Source organism: Asterias amurensis, chromosome 4 (assembly GCF_032118995.1).
Source record: "Asterias amurensis chromosome 4, ASM3211899v1".
NCBI lineage: Eukaryota > Metazoa > Echinodermata > Asteroidea > Forcipulatida > Asteriidae > Asterias > Asterias amurensis.
This window is the reverse complement of record NC_092651.1, coordinates 2,564,694-2,589,191: the sequence shown is the minus strand read 5'-3', so window position 1 is coordinate 2,589,191 and position 24,498 is coordinate 2,564,694. Positions and strand designations below refer to the sequence as shown.

Genomic DNA, 24,498 nt, shown 5'->3' with positions numbered 1-24,498 from the left:
TTTATTGACAATGTCAAAAGTTTGGAATACACTTTGCTTTAGAGATAGAGTAGCATTAATCCAAGCAACTTTTCATGAGCAATAATCCACTGCAATGTCTTAATATACAGATCAAACTTACTCAAACAAACTCAAACTAAACTACTTTTTGTATGCACTATCAACAGCGTTAACCAGTCTTGATTATCAAGTAAAATGTACTCCCAATATGGGTCAAAAAGCAAACTCATACAGTAAGTCTTTAAAGTCACCTGGAAATATAATTTTTTTTCTTTCAAACATAAGAGTGTATGCTTACCAACAATAAAACAATTGTTTGTCACGATTTATATGTTTAAAAAATATATAAAGTTGTTTGGGGGCTGACTCCGCCTACCCCTTTTGTGACGTCAATCGAGGCAGACTATGCCTGCAATGCGTATAGTAAACACACGTGCAAAGTACATGTACGTCCAAGTCGTGAGTTGGTACATTTCAAAGTGTTTTTTTTTTCATTCAGTAGCTATACACCTGGTCGGCATTGCCGGAAAAAAACTTTTTTTTGTTTTTTGTTACGTACAAACTCACGACTTGGTCCGTACATGTACTTTGCAATTGTGTTTACTCTACGCATTACAGGCAAAGTCTGCCTCGATTGACGTCATGAACAGCGCCCTCTCGGGTCGGGGTCTACTCTTAAATTTGTAAATAACATAAGAACTGATTTTTAAAAACCTTAGTTAACTGTTTATTTACATTCCACTCATTAAAACACATATATTAGTGACAAAAGCTTTACTTTGAAAAAATACCACTTCCAGGTGACTTTAAATCATTTTTGATCATAAAACACACCTGTCCCTTACCATAAAAGCAAATCAAGACAGTTGGAAGTATCACCAATAAAACTACTTCTAACAATTACAGAAAACAATCTTGATTAAACAATAAAAGTAAAGTTAACTCCTTTCATTGTAGGTAAAAACCAAGTTCATATAAATGATGTATAAAGTGTTTGTATTTATATGACTTGATCATTATGTACACCTGTTCCTTAAAGGCACTGGACACGTTTTGTAAAATGTCAAAGACCAGACTTCTCACTTGGTGTATCCCAATTCAAGCATATCATAACAAACCTGTGAAAATTTGGGTTCAACTGGACACCGAATTTGCAAGAGAATAGTACACCCTTGTTGCAACAATTTGCGTACTCTCAGATGCATAATAAAAGGCTCTAGTAGTAGTTCAGTATTGTAGAGAGAAAAATTACGTCTTTCTCTAAAACTATGTTACTTCAGAGGGAGCTGCGTCTCACAATATTTTGTACTACGTGTATCGACAGCTCACCATTGCTCATTACCAAGTAAGTTTTTATGCTATTATAAATATTATTGTTGATTCAGAGTCAAATATTTCTAGTTTTACTAGAAAAAAATAAACTGTACAAACATCAGATGAATCAAATCAAATTATTTCCAGTGAAAGCCTGCATGTCCATTCACATGTCCAGATATGTGTAGGTGTTTTAAGAACAGTTCATTAAAAATAACTAAGAGTTCACTACGTTTAGGTTTGAAATAAAACCATTGTGTGGGTGTTTTACTGGTATTATTGATCAATTGAACGAACTAATTGTGAGTTTCTAATTTAAATTGATACGATTATTGTTTGATTTAAGAATGAATCAATAAATCTTTTTGAATTCTAGATAGATTTTTATTGAGCTGTATGGACACACTGTGGTCATTACATGTCAATGTACATGTTGTACTTGTAGCATTTGTTTCTCTTACCAGTATCATCATAATCAGATAACATTACACCTTGTTATAAATCTTCACTGAATAACAGTCAGCCACTGCAAGCTGCTGACCATCTGATGTCAATGAGATTCAACATTATGGTACAGACCCTGAGCAATACAGCTGAGAAATCTACCCTGAGTGCCATATCGATGAATATGACCAGTGTTGCAATCCTCATATTGTACACCTGTTCCTAAAAGACACTGGACACAATTGTTAAAATATCAAACAAACGGTAATCTCGCTTGGTGTATCCCAACACAAGCATAACATCACCAATTTGTGATCTTTTAGATGGGTAATAAAAGGCTGCACACCTAAAAGTAAAAAGTATCTTCTTTCAGGGGGAGCTGTTTCTAATAATGTTTTGTACTATCAACAGCTCTCCATTGCTCCTTACCAAATGAGTTTTTTTATATAAACAATTATTTTGAGTAATTACCAATAGTGTACAGTACATAAACACATATCAAACTTAGTTTTGAAACACTAACTAAACTACTGTTAATATGAACTAACTACAGATAAACAATCTTGGTTATCCAGTAAAAGTTACTCCCAATAAAGGTCAAACAGCATAAACGTAATACTTATCTTTAAATCACTTTACCATAAAGTACACATGTTCCTTAAAGGCAGTGGACACTATTGGTAATTACTCAAAATAATTATTACATAAAACCATACTTGGTAACGAGTAATGGGGAGAGGTTGATGGTATATAACATTGTGAGGAACGGCTCCCTCTAAATTAACGTAGTTTTTAAGAAATAAGTAATTTTCCTCGATTTTGGTTTCAAGACCTCAGAATTAGATTTTGAGGTCTGGAAATCAAGCATCTGAAAACACACAACTTCATATGACAAGGGTTTTTTTTTTCTTTCATTATTATCTCACAACTTCGACAAGCAATTGAGCTCAAATTTTCACAGGTTTGTTATTTTATGCATATTTTGAGATACACTAATTGATAAGACCGGTCTTTGACAATTTATTACCAATAGTGTCCAGTGTCTTTAAATGTAAAAACAAAAAATGTCCATTCACATGTCCAAACATTTGTAGGTGCTTTAAGAAAAGATAATTAAACACAACTAGATTTCACTACGTTTAGGTTTGAATAAAACAATTGCATGGATGTTTTACTTAAGTTATGAATCAATTAAAGGTAGTGGACACTATTGGTAATTACTCAAAATAGTTTTTAGCATAAAAACTTACTTGGTTACAAGTAATGGAGAGCTGTTGATAGTATAACACATTGAGAGAAACAGCTCCCTCTGAAGTAATGTAGTTTTTGAGAAGGAAGTAACTTTCCACGAAGTTGATTTCGAGACCTCAGATTTAAAATTTGAGGTCTTGAAATCAAGCATCTGAAAGCACACAACTTGGTGTTTTTTCTTTCATTATTATCTCGCAACTCCAACGACCAATCGATCTCAAATCTTCACAGGTTTATTATTTTGTGCATGTGCTGAGATCCACCAAGTGAGAAGACTGGTCTTTGACAACTACCAATAGTGTCTAGTGTCTTTAAACTAAATGTGAGCTTCTAATTTAAACTGATAAGATTATTGTTTGAATTAAAGAATGAATAACACACAACGTTTTCAATTCTAGACACTCTGTGGTCATTACATGTCAATGTACATGTTTTACTTGTAGCATTTGTTTCTCTTGTTATAAATCTTCACTGATCTACCGTCTGCCACTGCAAGCTGCTGACCATCTGATGTCAATGAGATTCCACATGGAAGGTACAGACCCTGAGCAATACAGCTGAGAAATCTACCCTGAGTGTCATACTGATGAATATGACCAGTGTCAAACCCATTCCACACTGCAATGTACATAGCTGAGCTGTCACAGCATACACCTCTGCAGGATTCAACTTGTTGACTATCGATCTTTGGATTGATGCTGAATAGTGTAGCACCATCGACTCCAACAATGTCTACTTGATGTCTGCTCCCACCACTGACTACAACTCTGTCCTTGTTGTCAATGGCCAAGTACCAAGGTTGTGTCTGAACTGAAACAGTGTCTACGAGTGAACCATCACTGGATCTGTGTTTAGTTATAACTGACCTCCCCACATCCCCGACCATGATTGTATCCCTTATGACTGCTACACTGCGGAGGTGTACTGATGTCTTGCCCACCTCACTATGAGACACTGTGTGGAATTTAAACATCTTCTTGCCTTTCCTATTGTACATCTTGACAGAGTTGGTATCATCTACAATCACTAACTGATTCTTGAATGCAGCAACAGCCAATGGCCCTGAAAAACAAATGAGTAAATGGATAGGACTCAATACAATGACAATTAATTCGCAAATTACTTTCAATCTGTTTAATTTGATGATTGTGAAAAATGCAAAAGAAATATTTGCTTTATTAAATTTTGTCCTATATTAGAAAAGTCAGTTTTACTTTGCTAATAACTCACAAAGCACCTACGTGCAACTTTGAAGTACAGTAGGACAATAAACAGTAATCTGTTCATACTAGCAAGGTGACTACTATCAAGAGAACTCTGGTTTAAAGGTAGTCTTGTTAACTCTTATTTCCTGTCTTTACTTAAATTGCATAAATTGTTGCTATGTATTCATTCATTTAGAAATATAAACTTCTTTATTGATGGTGTTGAATAGAAGAATGTAAATCTTCAGAATGACAGTAGATAGAGTGGACTCAGTTATCATGTAGAAAGTATGTATAACAGCACTAGCCTGCAAGGTCATTTAATCAATCTCAATTATGATCTGATTTAGAACAAAATAAAATGAACCCAGGCAATACCTGAACAAGTGAACAAAACACTGAGATATTACAATTATTTGAATACAAAATAAAAAACAAAAACAATTAAAACCTATGTGTGGGACAAATGCCAGCATGACGATGACCAAAGGGGCCTTCCAACCAAACAGGTCCCTCACTGCAGGGTTTTAATGACTGACTTGAATTGATAAGTTTGATTAAATTTTATCAGATTTGACTGCAGTTTTGAACATAACTACTTATTTTCATGGAATACTCTTTGACTGTCACCCTGATAACTACTCAACTGCAATCTTTATAACTGTTTGAACTGAAAGTTACAGCATTAATACACCTCTAACTAAAGACTTAAATTGTAAAGGACTTACCTTGTGGTAGGTTGATAGTTTTCTTCTGGTGTCCCGTAGTGTCATAGATTATAACTCTTCTATTCCTGTTGTCTGCCACTGCTATCTCATCCCCAGGTAAAGAGGCGTCAATATCCAAAGCCCGATCGAATGCTTCATCAAACTTAAAAAAAAGGTCCCACCTTGGCTCCTTCGTAATCAGATTACCCAGGGAGATGTCACAAACCCCTGGAGTGAATCCCAAGTGGTCAAGGGTCGGATCTATCTTGGGTTGATTTTTATCTCTCAGTTCCTTCAAGTCCTGACTGATAGTAGAATAGACTGCAAGGAAGTCAGGAGCTAATGAATTCTTGCTGACATCTTTGGCGCTCTTCAATGAGTGCTGTATTTGCTGCAAGTTTACACTCACTGCTTGCTCAAATTCCTCCAATTTCCTGTTCTGATCTTTAAGGATGGTTTGTATTTCATCCATGATGCGACGTTCTTGAGCTGTTACCTCAGCCCTGATCTCATCAGCTCTGTTCTTCACCTCTGCCATGGTTCTCTCAACTGCAATGTTTAGGTTGTCTTTCATTGTTGAGGCAGTTGCTTGAGATTGTTCAAGCTTCTTCAAGGTTTCTTCAAGGGGAGTAAAGAGTTGAGCCAATGACTGTTTGTATGTGGATGAGGCTTGGTTGCAGTCAATATACTCATGTTGTGGTTTACAGTGATCTATGACAGTGCAATCTCTACAAATCATCACATCACATGTTGTACAGTAGAACCTCATCACTTCACCTTCATGAGTTTGGCATACTGGACGGCGTTTTGGTTTTCTTTCTTTGCTTGGAATTTTCCCATCACTAATGTCTTTCAAAGTGTTTACTGTGTGGCTTTTCTGGTGCACTTTGTAGCAGTTTGCACAAAAGATCGCCGGGCAGTCAAAACAGAAATGAGTTGCCTCATTTTTGTCCTTACATAGTTTACAAACCCACTGGTTGTCTTCAGATAAGCTGACCAGCTTCAGTTGATCTGCAAGACGAGTTATGTTGAAGTTAGTCTTGAGAGCTTGAACATCTTTCTCATGAAGTTGTGTCTTTTTTAGACACACAGGACAAATAAGCATCGTAGCATCTTTGTAGTTGGTAGACTGGTATTTCTGCAAACAGATTTTACAGAAGCTGTGCAGACAGTCAAGAACTCTGGGATCATTATATTGCTCGAAGCAAATACCACACTCCAGATGATTCTGGACAATTTTCTGAAGAGCTGAAACCTTTGGTGGGTTTGACGAAGCCATTTTATCTGAAAACAGGGACAAAGGAGCAAAACATTACTTTTAAATAAGATTAAGCATTTAGTTTACCAGACGTACTTTCACCGTACGACTTTAAACTAACAGATATTAGCATAAGACAAAAAAAACAACACTTGTACTCAGTAGTTTGAATTTCTAAAGAAAAGTACTTCACCATTCACCAATGAGTGATAACCAATGTATACTCAGTGCTTTCCCCGGAGTGATGCAGAAATAAATCCCAAGCAACCTACTCAGGTTAGATTCAAACCCATGACCCACAGCATCCTAGAGCTGATAACTAAACTACTAGCCCACTGAGCATCCCAGCACAGAGTGATGAGAATCCTGTAATTAATGCCTAATTAATGCTGATCACACAACAGTTTTTGGTAAAACCCATCAACCTAATGAAACACCAATCAATTTAAAGTTATAATTATTATTTTGGGTATTTGTCCAAACTCTTAAACTTTGTGTACATTTGTATCAAGAAAAAAAATGTACCTACGTTTAAGATATTATCAAAAGGACATCATTTGACCAAAGCTAAACACGACATGTCCAGAGAATGTTAAAAAATGAAATATACAGTAATTTTGTTAATGCCAGCCTATCCTACACAACCTTTTTTTCTTCAATAAACTTCAAATAAATGTTGATTGTTAATTGGGTTCTAAACTTCACCCCTCTAACTAACACCATGACATGAGGCACATGTAAACTGAAGATGAGGTTGAGTTTCTAAATTCAAACCAAGGAGTCTACATGACACCCAGACACCCCTCTGATTAACACCATGACATGAGGTACATGTAAACTGAAGATGAGTTTGAGTTTCTAAATTCAAACCAAGGAGTCTACAAGACACCCAGACACCCCTCTGACTAACACCATGACATGAGGTACATGTAAACTGAAGATGAGATTGAGTTTCTAAATTCAAACCAAGGAGTCTACAAGACACCTAGACACCCCTCTGACTGACACCATGACATGAGGCACATGTAAACTGAAGATGAGGTTGAGTTTCTAAGTTCAAACCAAGGAGTCTACAAGACACCCAGACACCCCTCTGACTAACACCATGACATGAGGCACATGTAAACTGAAGATGAGGTTGAGTTTCTAAATTCAAACCAAGGAGTCTACATGACACCCAGACACCCCTCTGATTAACACCATGACATGAGGCACATGTAAACTGAAGATGAGTTTGAGTTTCTAAATTCAAACCAAGGAGTCTACAAGACACCCAGACACCCCTCTGACTAACACCATGACATGAGGTACATGTAAACTGAAGATGAGATTGAGTTTCTAAATTCAAACCAAGGAGTCTACAAGACACCTAGACACCCCTCTGACTGACACCATGACATGAGGCACATGTAAACTGAAGATGAGGTTGAGTTTCTAAGTTCAAACCAAGGAGTCTACAAGACACCCAGACACCCCTCTGACTAACACCATGACATGTGGCACATGTAAACTTAAGATGAGGTTGAGTTTCTAAATTCAAACCAGGGAGTCTACAAGACACCTAGACACCCCTCTGACTAACACCATGACATGAGGCACATGTAAACTGAAGATGAGATTGAGTTTCTTAATTCAAACCAAGGAGTCTACAAGACACCCAGACACCCCTTTGACTAACACCATGACATGAGGCACATGTAAACTGAAGATGAGATTGCGTTTCTAAATTCAAACCAAGGAGTCTACAAGACACCCAGACACCCCTCTGACTAACACTGTGACATGAGGCACATGTAAACTGAAGATGAGGTTGAGTTTCTAAATTCAAACCTATTCAAACTAATTCAAAATTCTACATGACACCCATGCACACCTTTGATTTACACAAAAACGTTGCCTGCAATATAATAACTTTTTAACAAAGCTGAGTACATTGTTATAGGCTAATTGCTGAAATAATTAAATAACTAGACATTAAGAGTCAGTTCAGGTAAATAATTGACATAGTTGCTCACGGTCAAAAAATGATTTTTTTTTATACTTTGTGGGTGGAAGGGCCTTGGGGTGCAAGTAAACAAAATTGCATGTTCAATTCCATATATAGCCCGTTGCCATGGTTACGGCTCATTTTGTTTTTTGGCCATTTTAGGCCAATTTTGGGGTCTGAAAAACTGGATTTTAGCTCATATTTACAACTCCACCCCACCAAAATGCAAAATTTTTTCAAAAAACCTTTTATATCACTACAAAGTATCATCCTTGGCCTTCCTTGGGAAAAAAAAAATTTTGCTTTAAATATCACCCTTGTGCTATTTTTGCATCATGCATTACAGTATGTTTTTAGAACTTGCAAAATCGACATTTTTACCCTATTTTTGGACCCCAAAATGTCAACTTGCCAGGGGTCTCAGAAAATTCTCCTTTCGGCTGTGATTAGGGCAAACATTGGTCTTTCCATATCTGGTGTCAAAAACTTGGGCAATTGTATCCTCTTGTGACAGTACTGCCTCAAAACTTGACTTTTTTCCCAAAAACGTGAAAAATGCCTTTTTAAGGGTCTTTTCACATGGTATCGATAAACGTGTCCACGGTAAAAAATAAGGAACATTTTTCTTATACTTTGTGGATGGTAGGGACCTGGGGTCCAAATAAACAGAGTTTACATTTCAAATAATAATATAGCACGTTGCCATGGTAACAGTTTATTTGTTTTTAGGCCACTTTCGGCCGATTTGGGGGTCTGAAAAACTGTGTTTTAGTTAATATTTACAACTCCACACCACCCCACCAAAAAACAAGCATATTTATGAAACCTTTTCCATCACTATAAATTATCATCCTTGGCTTTACTTAAATTTCACCCTTGTGGTGTTTTAAGATCGTGCATTATAGTAATAGTATGTTTTTAGAACTTGCAAAATCAACATTTTTACCATATTTTTTGCACTCAAAATTTCATTTTTGCAGGGGTCTCAGAATATTTTCCTTTCGGTTTTGATCAGGGCCAAAACTTGTCTTTTTATTTCTTTTAAGAAAAACCCGGGCAATTGCATCCTGATGCAACAGAACTGTTTCAAAAATAAACCCTTTTCCCCGAAAACATAGAGAAATGCATTTTGAAATATTTGCTTCATTTTGAATTTATAACATGAAGAAGTTAGTAATAATTCCATCAATCTGGCAGCTTTTCATAAGCACTCTGTAGGCTTAGTGCATTACCAAACATTGATCAGGACTTGTTAATGACCTAAATCTTAGAGATTGCCCCGGCCCCGGCCCAATCATATTTCTTGACATTGCATAAAAAAATTAAAAAGTTTTGTGAACAGCGCCTCTTTTTTGAAAGTCACATTTTTTAATTTCCCTTACACATCAAGAAAGTTTGTACTGTCTTAATTTCTTATTGGTCCTCAGAATATTTCCCTTTTAGTTGTGATTGGGCTATCATTATGGTTTGCATGTCTGCTGGGGAGAAACACTTTGGTTTATTGTATTCTATTGTGACACTTCTGCCTCAAACATGGTAATTTTTCCAAAAACAATAAAAATGCATTTTGAAGTTATCCCTTAGTTTGAATTGATAAAAAACAAAAACGAGCATGCTTGTTAAAAAAATATGGCACTGTTTCCATGTTCTTTAAGTAACATATAAAAAGTTTATAACCATGCTTTGCCACTGAGAGTTCTTGTTTTGTCATGACTACTTTACCTAGTTGTACAGGTATGATTCACATTGCAAGAAGAGAAGTAGTGCGATGAGCATTCTTTACTATTCTTGTGTATACATTTGTACATGGCCTTTTAATAGTCTTCTTGGTCCCCTGCTCGCTACCAAACTAAACATTTTCATCCCTATCAGAACAAAGAGGCTCTAAAAGTGAGCAAGTACTGTTTCCAAATTCACCTGCTTTGGCCTTCTGTAAGCAGTTCCCCCAACCATGGTGGGGTTCCTTTCAATTGTACTGTTGCAAACAATAAAAGAGTTCAGCAGGTAATGTTTGACAATGTTTTTTGTTGATCGTTCTCAGAGACATATATGCTAATTATGAACTAGTAAGATAGTGAATGGAAAAAATAATCAAACTAGCCCGAATAAACTTTTGTCACTGCAAATGCATCTTACTTATTTATGTTGAGCAGGTGCAAGTATTTACAACTTCTATCCGTGTTGTTTCATTAAAGGAACACACGTTGCCTTGGATCGGTCGAGTTGGTCTTTGAAAAGTGTTTGTAAACGTTTATTACAAGATGCATATGATTAGAAAGATATTTTAAAAGTAGAATATAATGATCCAGACAAGTATCACTCAAAAACATCTTTCTAGCCATGCATTTTATAACAAGCGGTTACAAACGCATTTCAAAGACCAACTTGACCGATCCCTGGCAACGTGTTCCTTTTAAATGATCTCTTACGCTCGTCATGCAAATCGTTAGTATCATTGTTTTTAATAAGATCTTGGCAAATTTTTCCAACACTTTTAAGCAGGCTTTTTAATTTCCCACATTTGTGTTGGACATGATTGGATGCTCCAAACCATCTGCCTCAAGCACAGAAACTACATTGTTTATGATCTCTATCTCTATGAAAAGTTTTATATTTGGTAGCAGGCAGGGACCAAGGTGAGTAGGCCCTGTATTAAAGACAACCTGTAAAGAATGCTCATCGCACTCTACTTGCAATGGGAATCATACCTGTACAATAGGTAAAGTAGCCAAATCAAGAACTCTCAGTTTCAAAGCATTGGTTATGGTTTGGTTGGATACCATTATATACAAACTTTGTATTCATTACTCAAAGGGCATGGAAACAGTGCCAGATTTTTAACAAGCATGCATTGCTTTTGGAAAAATTACTATACTTAAGGCATGATCAGTCATAACAGGATACAATAAACAGTGTTTCTACCCAGAAGACATGAAAATACCAATAACAACCGAAAGGGAACACTTTCACAAAAAGAGGCGCTATTCACAAAACATTGTTTTATGCAATGTCAAGAAATATGATTGGGGCTGGGCCTGGCAAGATCTAAAATTAAGGTCATCAATCGTTCCTGATCAATGTTGGGTAATCCACTAAGCCTATAGAGTGCTTAGGAAAAGCTGCAAGATTGATAGAATTATTACTTTTTAATGTTCGAAATTCAGTATGAAGAAAACAAAATTCAAAGTGTATTTTTCTGTTTGGGGAAAAAAGTCTATTTTTGAGACAGTACTGTTAACATCAAGATACACTTGCCCAAGTTTTTCTACCAGAAAAAAAGACAAATTTTGGACCTGATCAAAACCGAAAGGAAAATACTCTGAGACCCCTGAAAAAAAAAAGACATTTTGAGGGCCAAAATATGGTAAAAATGTTGATTTTGCAAGTTCTAAAAACATATTCTAATGCATGTTCTAAAAATAGCAAAAGTGTGAATTTTATAGCAATATTTTCTTGTCCCAAGTAAAGCCAAGGATGATACTTTGTAGTGATGGAAAAGGTTTTATGAAATATTTTTGATTTTGATGGGGTGGAGTTGTAAATATTAACTAAAAAACAGTTTTTTCAGACCCCCAAATCGGCCTAAAGTGGCCTAAAAACAAATAAACTGTTACCATGGCAACGTGTTATATTATGATTTGAAATGTAAATGTTGTTTATTTGGACCCCAGGTCCCTACCATCCACAAAGTATAACAAAAATGTTCCTTATTTTTTTACCGTGGACACGTATGTCGATATATGTGAAAAGACCCTTAAAATGGCATTTTTCACGTTTTGGGGAAAAAAGTCTAGTTTTGAGGCAGTACTGTCACAACAGGATACAATTGCCCAAGTTTTTGACACCAGATATGGAAAGACCAATGTTTGCTCTAATCACAGCCGAAAGGAGAATTTTCTGAGACCCCTGGCAAGTTGACATTTTGGGGTCCAAAAATAGGGTAAAAATGTCGATTTTGCAAGTTCTAAAAACATACTGTAATGCATGATGCAAAAATAGCACAAGGGTGATATTTAAAGCAATAATTTTTTTTCTCAAGGAAGGCCAAGGATGATACTTTGTAGTGATATAAAAGGTTTTTTGAAAAATTTTTGCATTTTGGTGGGGTGGAGTTGTAAATATGAGCTAAAAACCAGTTTTTCAGACCTCAAAATCGGCCTAAAATGGCCAAAAAACAAAATGAGCTGTAACCATGGCAACGGGCTATATATGGAATTAAAAATGCAATTTTGTTTACTTGCACCCCAAGGCCCTCCCACCCACAAAGTATAAAAAAAATTCATTTTTTGACCGTGAGCAACTATGTCAATTATTTACCTGAACTGACTCTTAAGTGTTTGTGAACAAACACGAAGCTGTTCCGAGTTGTTTTGCTTGGATTATGTGCTTCATTGCCCAAGGAATATACAACTGAAAAAAAGTTTCAAAAAAGTTGTGTAGCTTTTGTTATAAAGTCTTACTTCCCGGTTGACACGTTAGTAAAGGTCAACATGGGCCTACAGCTACCAAAGATTAATCTGCAATGCCAAGGATTCTATAAAATCGGTTGTGTAGATCTTGATATACAGTCCCATTTCCGGTTGACCCAGAAGTTGGTGTCAACTTGGGGTCACAGTTTTCCAAAGCTATTATTTATTGCCTTAGAGTCTATAACTGAAGTTTGAACATTAGCTTTTTACTTTTTTAGATATGAGCTCACTTCCGGTTGACCCGGAAGTAAAGGTCAACATGGGGTCAAAGTTGTTTCAAACTAATCGTGAATGCCCAAGGAGTCTATAACTGAACAAAAATTGATAATCTGTTGAATAATTCTTGAGATATGGTCCCACTTCCGGTTGACCAGGAAGTAGGGGTCAACTTGAGGTCACGGTTTTTTTAAAAGTTAATATTTTATGCCTAAGGAGTTTAAAACTGAAAATATTTTGAAAATCTGCTGTATAGTTCTTGAGATATGGTGACACTTCCGGTTGACGCGGAAGTAGAGGTCAACTTGAGGTCACAGTTTTTTCAAATTAATCTCCAACCCCCAAGCAGTCTTTATGAACAAACAGTTGAAATGTCGGCCGTGAGGTTCTTGAGATATGATGCTGCAAAGATTTCCTAATTAACATGCAAATGAGGGTCACTGGTGGTTAATTAATAAAGAATTTTAATATGTTTTATGATAGGAATTAAGCTAAACATCCTAAAGCTTCCATTTGATATTATTTGACGTGTTTAAAAACACATTATTAATTTGTAGGATACTCCTTTATTTTCCTACTCCTGCCGATAGGGGGCGCTTATGAGACATTTCAATTGCACGATTTCTGCACGGTAATGTCTGTATCTGACTCTGTATTTGTATTAGTCTTGGTGCAAGACGTTTCTCGTTTCCTTTTCTCACACACCGCGGCCAATTCACCGACAGCGCGCGCAACGACTCACCAGACTTATAGTCCACTCACCGCCGGAGAAACGTCTTGGTCCGTGTACAGATCGCTCGGGAAATTCCGAGCACATTCCAATCATGCCATGCTGCGCTAGGCCTGCATAACTCTGATGTAGCAGTATCAGCACAATTTCCCACAGTCTGGTATCTGTACGTCTTCGGTGCAATGCAACCAGAAACAGCCAGGCTTCCTCGTATGTTGGTGTGTAGGGCTTGTAAATTTACGTTCGTCTTTTAACTTTTGTAAACATGATTGCTGCTGAACGATGTGCGAATTTTAGTTTGCCCTAAAATTTGTTTTTAGGAGAGATTTTGAGAATTTTTGTAAGTGCAATTAATTGAGGGGAATGGAATCTTAAAATGTTATGAACGAGGATGTTTATTAGCAACAGAGCTAACAAAAATAGATCGATGTACACGAACATGGGATTTTCTGGCATTTTTAGTCTTAGTCCAAATGGTAACTTTGTAGGTACAACTAATTATAGGGTCACAGTGCCTGAAAGTACTTTTTATGCAGAAAAGAATAAACACTACACCCGAAACTTCCGTATCATACTCACACAGCTTGGTAGCCTTGCTCAAGGCAGTCGCATTATTCGCTCCGAAAAGACGCAGCTGTAAACCCACCCGCCGTATACCCTGTGCATGGTGTGTGCGATCACACCGAATGACCCACCCGTATACACACTGTGACATCGCACGAATACTGTTCACACAAGTCATTGCACTCGTACACCACTAACCGCATGTGGAGGCCGTCAGGCCGACAGCCTTGTCGGGTCTGTATCTTCCCGTTTTAATGTGTTGTATTGAAAAAATTCCAATAGTGGACGAAATTGGGGGGGCTCGAGGATATGCTAATATGCAGCTCATGAATATGTATATCGTTCGTCAGACCTATCAGACAACACAGGATGTGAGGCAAATGATTAATTCATTTTGACGTCCAATCACGCACTTCCCTTATCACGACCTTTGGACCCTATCATGCGTCCGTGGTGGTGGTGTGTGAGGTAAACATGTTTCGTCTTTCGCGGGCATTATGGTAATGAGCTGACCGTGGGAACTCTTCGCTTATTATAGTAATGAGGTCAGTGGCTTCAACACAGATCCTACAAGGCTGTCGGCCTTATGGCCTCCGCATGGGATGCGGATAGTGTACGGGGGCATCGTGTCGTGTGATGTTACGCACAGTGAATACGGGTGGGTTTTACGCACAGTGAATACGGGTGGGTTTTTATACAGCGGCGGTCTTTTTTTGGAGTGAATAATTCGACTGCCTTGAGCAAGGCTAACAGCTTGGTCAAAATCAACCGGTGGTCGACCACCATTATATCTAAGCCTACGAGTAATTTGACACGTCTTCGCGCGAAGATAAGAAGCCCAGCCACAACACCACGTTGGCATTAGGTTGTGTACTGTGTGCATGTGTACAAGAAGGTACATGTACATGTCAGACATATCCTTTGCCAACACACTTGGCCACAATTAGACGTGACGTGAAATGAATAACAATTGTCGCCCAAAACTGTGCTTTATAGTAAAGTGCAGATTTCTTTATTTTCGAAATAATGTGCAAATATACCCATACAAGTTACAAGTTCTCTCATCCGCAAATAAAACACTCGACTCCTCGAGTATTGCCGATGCGGTCAGCAATATTGTAATAGTATTTTTTAATTGACTGACAATTTCTTCCCTCTAACAATCGATCGCAACCGCTGATCTCTAATTAATAATAACATAAAGATCAGTGATTGCCTAGCTTTGCATGCACAACAAAACGCACATGGTGAATATTCCCGGGTTCCCGCCGTAGCATGATAGAGCGAGGCTTTCACTTGACACGTCGGGTGCATGCAAGTTACCAGACTGGCCCGCTTGTCTGTTTCCAGTTGTGCGCGTGCGTAGTATTTTGTTGACCCACACGTTGAATATGTATGTGAGGTCACATAACTCAAACATGTACACGGACCAAGACGTTTCTCCGGCGGTGAGTGGACTATAAGTCAGGTGAGTCAGTGCGCGCGGTGTCGGTGAATGGGAGACTTTTCGAAAGCTCTGCCACAAGAGGGCAGCAGAAATACCAGGTAAGGGTGCACAACTCCTATACCAAACAATGGTAAATGCTAAAAATTCAAAAATGCTCAAAAAATATTTAGAAGTCTCTCAGCCTCTTGAAAACTAAATCGCATACATTGTCATACACTAAACTTTAGATTTCTTCTCAATTTTTTTGTAGGTCAGCATTTTGGAGTTTTTGCTAAATACCCAAGAAGAAACACTCCCAAAACCTCATGCACACCGCTTGTTATCATAGGGGAACTCGTGTCCAGTACGTCCTGTTCCAGAACAGTGCGGTTTATGCTGGCATTGTGTTATGAAAAACAAAATACAGTTTGGCTAAATCTAAATACAAAATCAAAAACACGCAAAACACATGGTATTTGCTGTCAGTGACCGTCACTCATGCTTCTCCTATTCCTAAGTTGTTGACATTACCTGGTGAAGAGCGCCCTCTCTTGGTGAATGGCAGATAGTGTAAAGTTTCCCATTTGCCGCGGTGTGCATGATAAAAGAAAAAGAGAAATCTCTTGCACCAAGACTATATTTGTATGTGTACGTCGCAAAGCCCAAAACTGTCATAAAATGTCAAGTAATAATTTCCCCTATAGAACACGGCCCAGTTTTATGGCTCTGTCTGCTTCAACCAAACTCTGCCCATTTATTATACAACCATCCATTCTACTACTGTGCAGGCGCTGAAATATCTGTGCAATTAGTTCAAAGCAAAGATTACATATGATAAGTTTCCCCGCGCACAAGCAAAAATATCCCTGCTAAGCTGTGAAATATGCGAGCTTAGAAAAGCAGTCAAACAAAAGAAATCCCTGCTATAATAAGCAGTCTATTTCGCTTGACGTAAGCGCAGAATTCAATTCTTCTGCAGAGCACTGAATCTTTTTCATTAAGCAAATTCCCATCATGACTCGACTAGTCGCACCTCAAACCTAACTACGACACTTGTCGAGATAAAATACAGATTCTCAAGATTTGTGCCGCTATGTGCCGCAAAGGCAATATTAATTATGTTGCGAATGGGTGTGACTAGTAAATTTTACTACTCGACTAGTAGCACCTCAAACCCGACTACGACACTTGTCAAGATAAAATACGAATTGTCAATATTTGTGCCGCTATGTGCCGCAAAGGCAATATTAATTATGTTGCGAATGGGTGTGACTAGTGAATTTTACTACTCGACTAGTCGCACCTCAAACCTGACTACGACACTTGTCGAGATAAAATACGGATTGTCAAGATTTGTGCCGCTATGTGCCGCAAAGGCAATATTAATTATGTTGCGAGTGGGTGTGACTAGTGAAATTTACTACTCGACTAGCCGCACTTCAAACCTAACTATGACACTTGTCGAGATAAAGTACTGATTCTCAAGATTTGTGCAGCTATGCCGCAAGGGCAATATTAATTTAAGCAACACAACTGGTTCACCAAACAGGTAGTCCGGACAAATTTTGTAGTCGATGTGTGGACACGATTATAACGGGAGTAGAGAAAAACAGTAGTCGCGACTCAAATAATAATTTGTAGTCGCGACTTTAACACCAAGCACACTAGTCGTCCCTGCCTACTTTTGTCTAAAGTAAAGCACGGTTTTTCCTGCGAATGCAAATCAAATTTTTAGTCACTGTTTTCGCAGTGAAAGTTTTGCAGGAGTTGAGCACAATTAGTCAACTGTAGCAAATTTGTTGATGCGAATTGTGACGTGAAGAACTCATTCCCTGCTAAGCTGTAAAATACGCTTAGCGTAAGCACAGTTCCCTGATTACGTAAGCGCTGCGATTCTTTCCTTTAAAAGCCATTGGCCCAGGACCAAACTACATAATAGCTTTTTAAACACAAAAACAGCTTAACCATGCCTCATGTTCAAGTTGTGAATCCAGATGTTCTGCTCAATTTCTGCACTTTTTGTAAAGCAAAATAATTTCCCTGTTTATTATAAGCAGCTCTATAAAACTGAGCCACTCAACCACCAGAGAAACGTCACCATAAAAAAATCTATGCTTTTGTATTCCTGTCAAAGCGTTTTTGTTTGTCACGGTCTAATTTCCGAACATAACGCAAAATACTACAATTAGTTTCGGCAAATGGTCCCCGGCTTGAACAAGGTGACTTTACCCGTAAATAACTCCAAATCCCGGGCGGTCTATTTTCGTCGTCCACGCTCGTCGCCTGAAATGAACCTGGTCCACGACGCACCATGCTCAGGCTTGTCAAATTTTGGGAACAAGTTTAGACTTGTGCTAGTCAGTGACCGTAAGAAATCTATGTATATTGAACAAAAAAACGCAATAACACCGGTCGAAAATGGGATAAGGACTTGGTCAAGTTAACAGTTTACAATTTTGACTATTCAAATCAAATTTTACGCCGTACCCTTGATCTTTGAAAAAACTTCCCCGGAAATACAGGTTTTTAAAAATAATTACTCTGTTTCTATAAGTTCTGATGCTTTTAAAATGACCATCAATAAAATATATCTTAATCTAGAGCAGTTTTGGGAAGTGTACAACATGTAGTTTAATTTTAATCGAATAAATTATGTTTCCGAAAGCTGGGTTTGTTTACACTTCAAGAGCCATTGTGTTTGTGCACAGACACAAAAGCTGCCCTACATGACGTCATGGTGATGTCATCCAGAATTTTATGTCGGAAATCACATTAACAGGACCTGACTAGTGTATAGCTGAAAAAAGTTTCAGGATTGGCGGTCTACTTTTTGAGATATGGTGATAACTCGGTTTGCTAATTAAATATTCATAAGCTTAATTAAGGCTTATTAATTGACAATTTTAATTTTTTTTACGATAAGAATTAAGCTTATGTTCTAAGCTTCAATTTGGTATAATAAACTCACTCTTTCAAATTATGGTTTAGGAGATTAGGCTGCCGCAAAAACGTGTACAAACGCTATGGGATTAAGGGGAGAAACAAAGAATAATAATAATAAAAACAATAAAAATCTAGACGAAAACAATACCTGTTCCGACGGACAGTCGGAACAGCTAATAATAATAATAATAACAACAACGACGACGACGACGACGACGACGACGACGACGACGACGACGACGACGACGACGACGACGACGACGACGACGACGACGACGACGACGACGACGACGACGACGACGACGACGACGACGACGACGACGACGACGACGACGACGACGACGACGACGACGACGACGACGACGACGACGACGACGACGACGACGACGACGACGACGACGACGACGACGACGACGACGACGACGACGACGACGACGACGACGACGACGACGACGACGACGACGACGACGACGACGACGACGACGACGACGACGACGACGACGACGACGACGACGACGACGACGACGACGACGACGACGACGACGACGACGACGACGACGACGACGACGACGACGACGACGACGACGACGACGACGACGACGACGACGACGACGACGACGACGACGACGACGACGACGACGACGACGACGACGACGACGACGACGACGACGACGACGACGACGACGACGACGACGACGACGACGACGACGACGACGACGACGACGACGACGACGACGACGACGACGACGACGACGACGACGACGACGACGACGACGACGACGACGACGACGACGACGACGACGACGACGACGACGACGACGACGACGACGACGACGACGACGACGACGACGACGACGACGACGACGACGACGACGACGACGACGACGACGACGACGACGACAACAACAACAACAACAACAACAACAACAACAACAACAACAACAACAACAACAACAACAACAACAACAACAACAACAACAACAACAACAACAACAACAACAATAACAATAACAATAATAATAATAATAATAATAATAATAATAATAATAATAATAATAATAATAATAATAATAATAATAATAAAAATAATAAAAAACCTAGCGAAAACAATACCTGTTCCGACGGACGGTCGGAACAGCTAATAAAAATCTCGACGAAAACAATACCTGTTCCGACGGATGGTCGGAACAGCGAATTACATGTAGGCCTATCAAAGCCCAGAGTTTTGAGCAAAGGTTTAATAAATTTTGTAATTTGTACTCACCTTGTCGCTGTGTACTGTAAACACTGTCAAATATCGCTGATCACAGCTATGCGTACTACTGAGGTCTTCTCATGAACAATGTTCTAAGCAAAAATGGCGCTGGCGACAAATTGTTTTACCTTTTGACTCCAAGAGTCACGTAGCAGGTATTTACAAAAGGTCCCTAGAGTTGGATGTCTGGTACAGCCAGGTACAGCAAATAAAGAAGTGGACTTTCAACTCGGTACATCCCTAAAGTTTAAAGGCACTGGACACTATTGGTAATTACTCAAAATAATTGGTAGCATAAAAACTTACTTGGTAACAACCAATGGTGAGCTGTATAAAACATTGTGAGAAACTGCTCCCTCTGAAAAAAATGTAGTGTTCGAGAAAGAAGTGCCTTTCCACGAATTCGATTTTGAGACGTCAGATTGAGAATTCGAGGTCTCGAAATCAAGCATCTCAACGCACACAACTTCATGTGACAAGGGTGTTTTTTGTTTCATTATTATCTTGCAACTTCCACTATTAATTGAGCTTAAATTTCCGCAGGTTTGTTTTTGTATGCATATCTTGAGATACACCAAGTGAGAAGATTGGTCTTTGACAATTACCAATAGTGTCCAGTGTCTTTAAAAGACTTGAAGCTAAACCTATTGTGGTGTGTTTGTACATGAATTTATGTACCCTTGCTGTTTGCCTGCACTGCGCAACAACATTTGTTATCTATCACATGTATATAAATATAGGTGTAATGCAAATATTAAAAGTACGACAGCTAACACATATACATTGTCTGGTCACGTATTTGATGTTATGTTTCATCATAATTTGTTGTTTTCTAAAATTTCTTAAATGAACAGTGGAAAGTGAAATTCCCTTTGATATGTTTTACAGAGATAGAGGTAAGAATATGTGTAGACACACTTAAAGACACTGGTCACTATTGGTTATTACTCAAAATAATTGTTAGCACAAACTTACATGTACTTGGTTATGAGCAAAGAGAGCTGATGATAGTATAAAACCTTGTGAGAAACGGCTCCCTGTGAAGTAACATAGTTTTGGAGAAAGAGGTTAGCTCTCACTAAAACATTTGAATTGATTTTGAGACCTCAGCTGAGGTCTCGAAATCAAGCATCTGAACAGAAAGCACACAACTTGTGCGACAAGTGTGTTATTTCCTTCAATTATTCTCTCGCAACTTTGACAACCCATTGAGTTTAATTTTTAACAGGTTTAACATTTTATGCTGAGTTGAGATACACCAAGTGAGAAGACTGGTCTTTGACATTACCAAAGGTTTACAGTGCCTTTAAATGAACAGTGGAAACTGAAATTCCCTTCAATATGTTTAAAAGAGGTAAAGGCAAGAATGTGTCAGGATACACTTCTCCAGAGTGAACCAATTCATCACTACATCAAATGTCAGATTCATTTGTATGGCACTTACCATTTAATGTACAAACATGAAGAGCAGCTTTCTTGTTCCTTTACTTTTACTTTAGTTCCTTCAGGCATAAAGTCTTTGAAACAAATCAAAAAGAATAATAAATCAACGTTGAATTGATTGAAAGGAGTTGTGATTAAAACACTGTACATGTTGGTCTTACTATAATGTTACTGAAAAGAAAGAGATGTTTGGTAAGTTTAATTAACTTCTTTAGAAAGAAATTTAAGTGTAATCTTCCAGGTTTCAAGACTGATGAAGAAGGTAATGAACACAAATCCTAAAAAGAGGACAAATTGGAGCTGGAACCAATGAACTCCAGCCAGTGTGGCAAAGGTTGTGGAAATTATGTTCTTTTAATTTACAACGTTTACTTAATTATATTAAGTTTCTAACATGTACATTTACAATATACAGTGAACATCAGTTCTTTCATTTCATTCGTTTAGACGAACAAAAACAAAGTGACTATAGAGCGGTAATTGAACCAATGACCTCTTCAAAAACGCAATGACCTCTGCAAAAATGCAACACCCTCTACCAACTGAGCTACACATGTAGGTGGTAGTCTCCCTGTTTTGTTAACATCCTTTGCTTGTTGGTGACAGTCATAAGCCATACAACCTTTAACTGCCGTATAGCCAATGGATTACACACAAGTTTGTGATACAACCAGGAAGCAGCAATGGGGGGGGGGGGACTTTATTCTTCAAACGTTTTATCAAGGTCTTTTTCAGCACCTTTTATATGGGTGCCTCACAGTGCTTATACCTTGTAAGACAGGCATGTTAAGTTGTTGAACTATTAGACCTATGTGATGTACCATAGAGCAAGCTGGGCCTTGCTCTATAGATGTTTATAGCATCCCATATAACCTGCAGTACACCATGCCTGATACACTGGGGCAAGTCTCTAAATGTTTTGAACATTGTGGGAAAAACTGAGTGTCAAAATGGACAATGTGAGTTTCTAATGCCCCCCAAAACCAAATAATTGAATGCAACTAGAATGAAAAAGGAACCCTGGAGCTTGCTTGAGTGTGTAAAACTCTTGCTAAATTAAATGGATTATGATGAAACTATTTATAAAATTTGAAATCAGGCAAAGAAATACTGAAAACAAGAGAAACATTAAAGGAACACGTTGCCTTGGATCGGACGAGTTGGTCAAAACAAAAGCTGTTGGTCAAAACAAAAGCTGTTTTTTATAAAATGCATATGGTTGGAAAGATGTTTTAAAAGTAGAATACAATGATCCACACAAGTTAGCCTCGAAATTGCGTGGTTTTCCTTCTACTTTGACTAACATGGTCGGCCATTTATGGGAGTCAAAATTTTGACCCCCATAAATGGCCGACGTGTTAGTTCACGAGGTAAAAGGAAAACCACGCAATTTCGAGGCATGTTTGTGTGGATCATTGTATTCTACTTTTACAACATCTTTCAACCCATATGCATTTTATAACAAACGGTTACAAACGCTTTTCAAAGACCAACTCGACCGATCCAAGGCAACGTGTTCCTTTAAGACCAGTATTCCAAAGAGTACACGTAGGCGCTACTTTTATCTAATGTACACAATAATCACTGGATGCAATAACATGTACAGTAGCTGATAACAGACCTAAATGTAAACGTACTTCAAAATCAAGTTTTGTATTTAAAGTCCACAATTGTTCATTACTAACAGCTATATTGTAACAAACTTATAATCTTGATAACTGATCATTATAAATGGTTGCTTCCAAGTCTGGGACTGTTCTCAAGCGATTTAATTGCAGCCCTTGGCAGCCTTTAGAAAGATTTGTTAAAACAATTCACATGAGCCTAAAACTATGCCCCTTAGCGATTATACCTCTTTGTGTTTTCAACATTTTAAACGAGTTTGGAAAAACCCTCAAAAATGAAATTCCATTATAGGGCCTAACCTTTTGATTTCATTTTGTGTGTAAACCCACTTAGTTTGTTTGTCACGCTTAAATGTGGTTGGTCAGAACAAAACTCGCCTAAATTCTCAGATTTATGAAAAACTTACACGGTCTAATCATGACGGTACATGTAGAATAAAAAACATCCCTTGAAATATTACTGTCTGAAATGTCATATTTGATGAGTAATAAATAAAACTATTTTCATGTTTTGAGTTAATAACTCAGTGGGCGTTTTATTCAGTTTTGTTTAAATAATCATTTTTCCACTATTTTCTCATGTCAAAGATGGCCGATCGATGCCAAACTTCTACAGGTGTGTCAGTTTATGTTCATGGTGGATCACATACTTACACTGCCAGCAACTGTTTAAGTTCCTTAGCAAAAAAAGAATCTGTAATGTTCCTTTAATGACTGCGTTTGATTACCTTCCCTGGGTCGACCCCGATCTGCCCCCGGTACATTCAAATAGCTTTGACGTCATTCAAGGGGTTCACCTGGGTCAGCCCCAAGTGCCCTGCTTGTGGATAGGTCACTCTGGGCTGGCCCAAGGTGCATGGACGTCACCACAAGAGGGTGAGTGATCGTTTGATTTTCTATTGTCAGGAGCTCACCCGAGTGAGCACCGCGGGTCGAGCTCTTGTCAGGAGCTCACCCGAGTGAGCACCGCAGGGTCGACCCAGGGAAGCTAATCGAATGCACTCTACGATGTATGTATGTTACAGCTAGACAAAAAACAAAAACAAAAAAACTACAACACTAATTTTGTTTTTTTACCCATACACCGATGTGTGTTAGCACTGTGTACAATATAGTCAGTACTTTCCCCGAGTCCTGTGAAAAAATATCACAGGCATGTTACTCGGGTGGGATTCGAACCCACAACATTTGCAATTCTAGAGCAGTGTCTTACCAACTAGACTACAATGTTGCCCGGTAGCTAGAGGCAGTTCAAATCCTATGTTTTGGCAGCCAGTACCGCAACAACATAAGAGATGTTAAATTTGCATCGATATAAGCATCGATATATTGTAAGAGATATTATATTTGCATGTTCTAAAAAAACTACAAACTGAAATCATGGGATTTCTTTAAATCGGTATTCTAAAGAGTGCGCCTATACTTTAATCCAATGTATACAATATTCACTGGATGTGCTCTGACAGTAGCAACAAACCTAGACATACTTCAAACTGTTTTTGTATTTAAAGTCCAAGTCCATTATCAATAGCCATACTCCAATAAACTGATAATCTGGCCATTGATTGTTATGATCTTTGACTATAACAGCAAGTAGCTCTAGTGCACAGTTTTTACATCATTAGCCCTGTACCTATATTACGTCTTATTTATTTGTTGAA

General features: G+C 38.2%; 1 protein-coding gene across 1 annotated transcript; it reads right to left on the bottom strand.

Moving 5' to 3' along the window:
- Positions 1 to 19,858, bottom strand: LOC139936174 (E3 ubiquitin-protein ligase TRIM56-like). Its single transcript, XM_071930937.1, has 3 exons — positions 19,779 to 19,858; positions 4,943 to 6,205; positions 1 to 4,071 (listed from the first exon to the last, which is right to left on the bottom strand). Exons 2-3 carry the CDS (start codon positions 6,198 to 6,200, stop codon positions 3,443 to 3,445), a joined length of 1,887 nt encoding a protein of 628 aa, XP_071787038.1. The 5' UTR covers positions 6,201 to 6,205; positions 19,779 to 19,858; the 3' UTR covers positions 1 to 3,442.
- Between the last annotated feature and the right edge of the window lie 4,640 nt (positions 19,859 to 24,498).

Coding starts and splice junctions, on each gene's coding strand:
- LOC139936174 (XM_071930937.1), bottom strand. CDS start 6,200: ATGGCTTCGTCAAACCCACCAAAGGTTTCAGCTCTTCAGAAAATTGTC. Junction 4,072..4,942: donor AACTATCAACCTACCACAAG/GTAAGTCCTTTA, acceptor TTTGTTTTTCAG/GGCCATTGGCTGTTGCTGCA.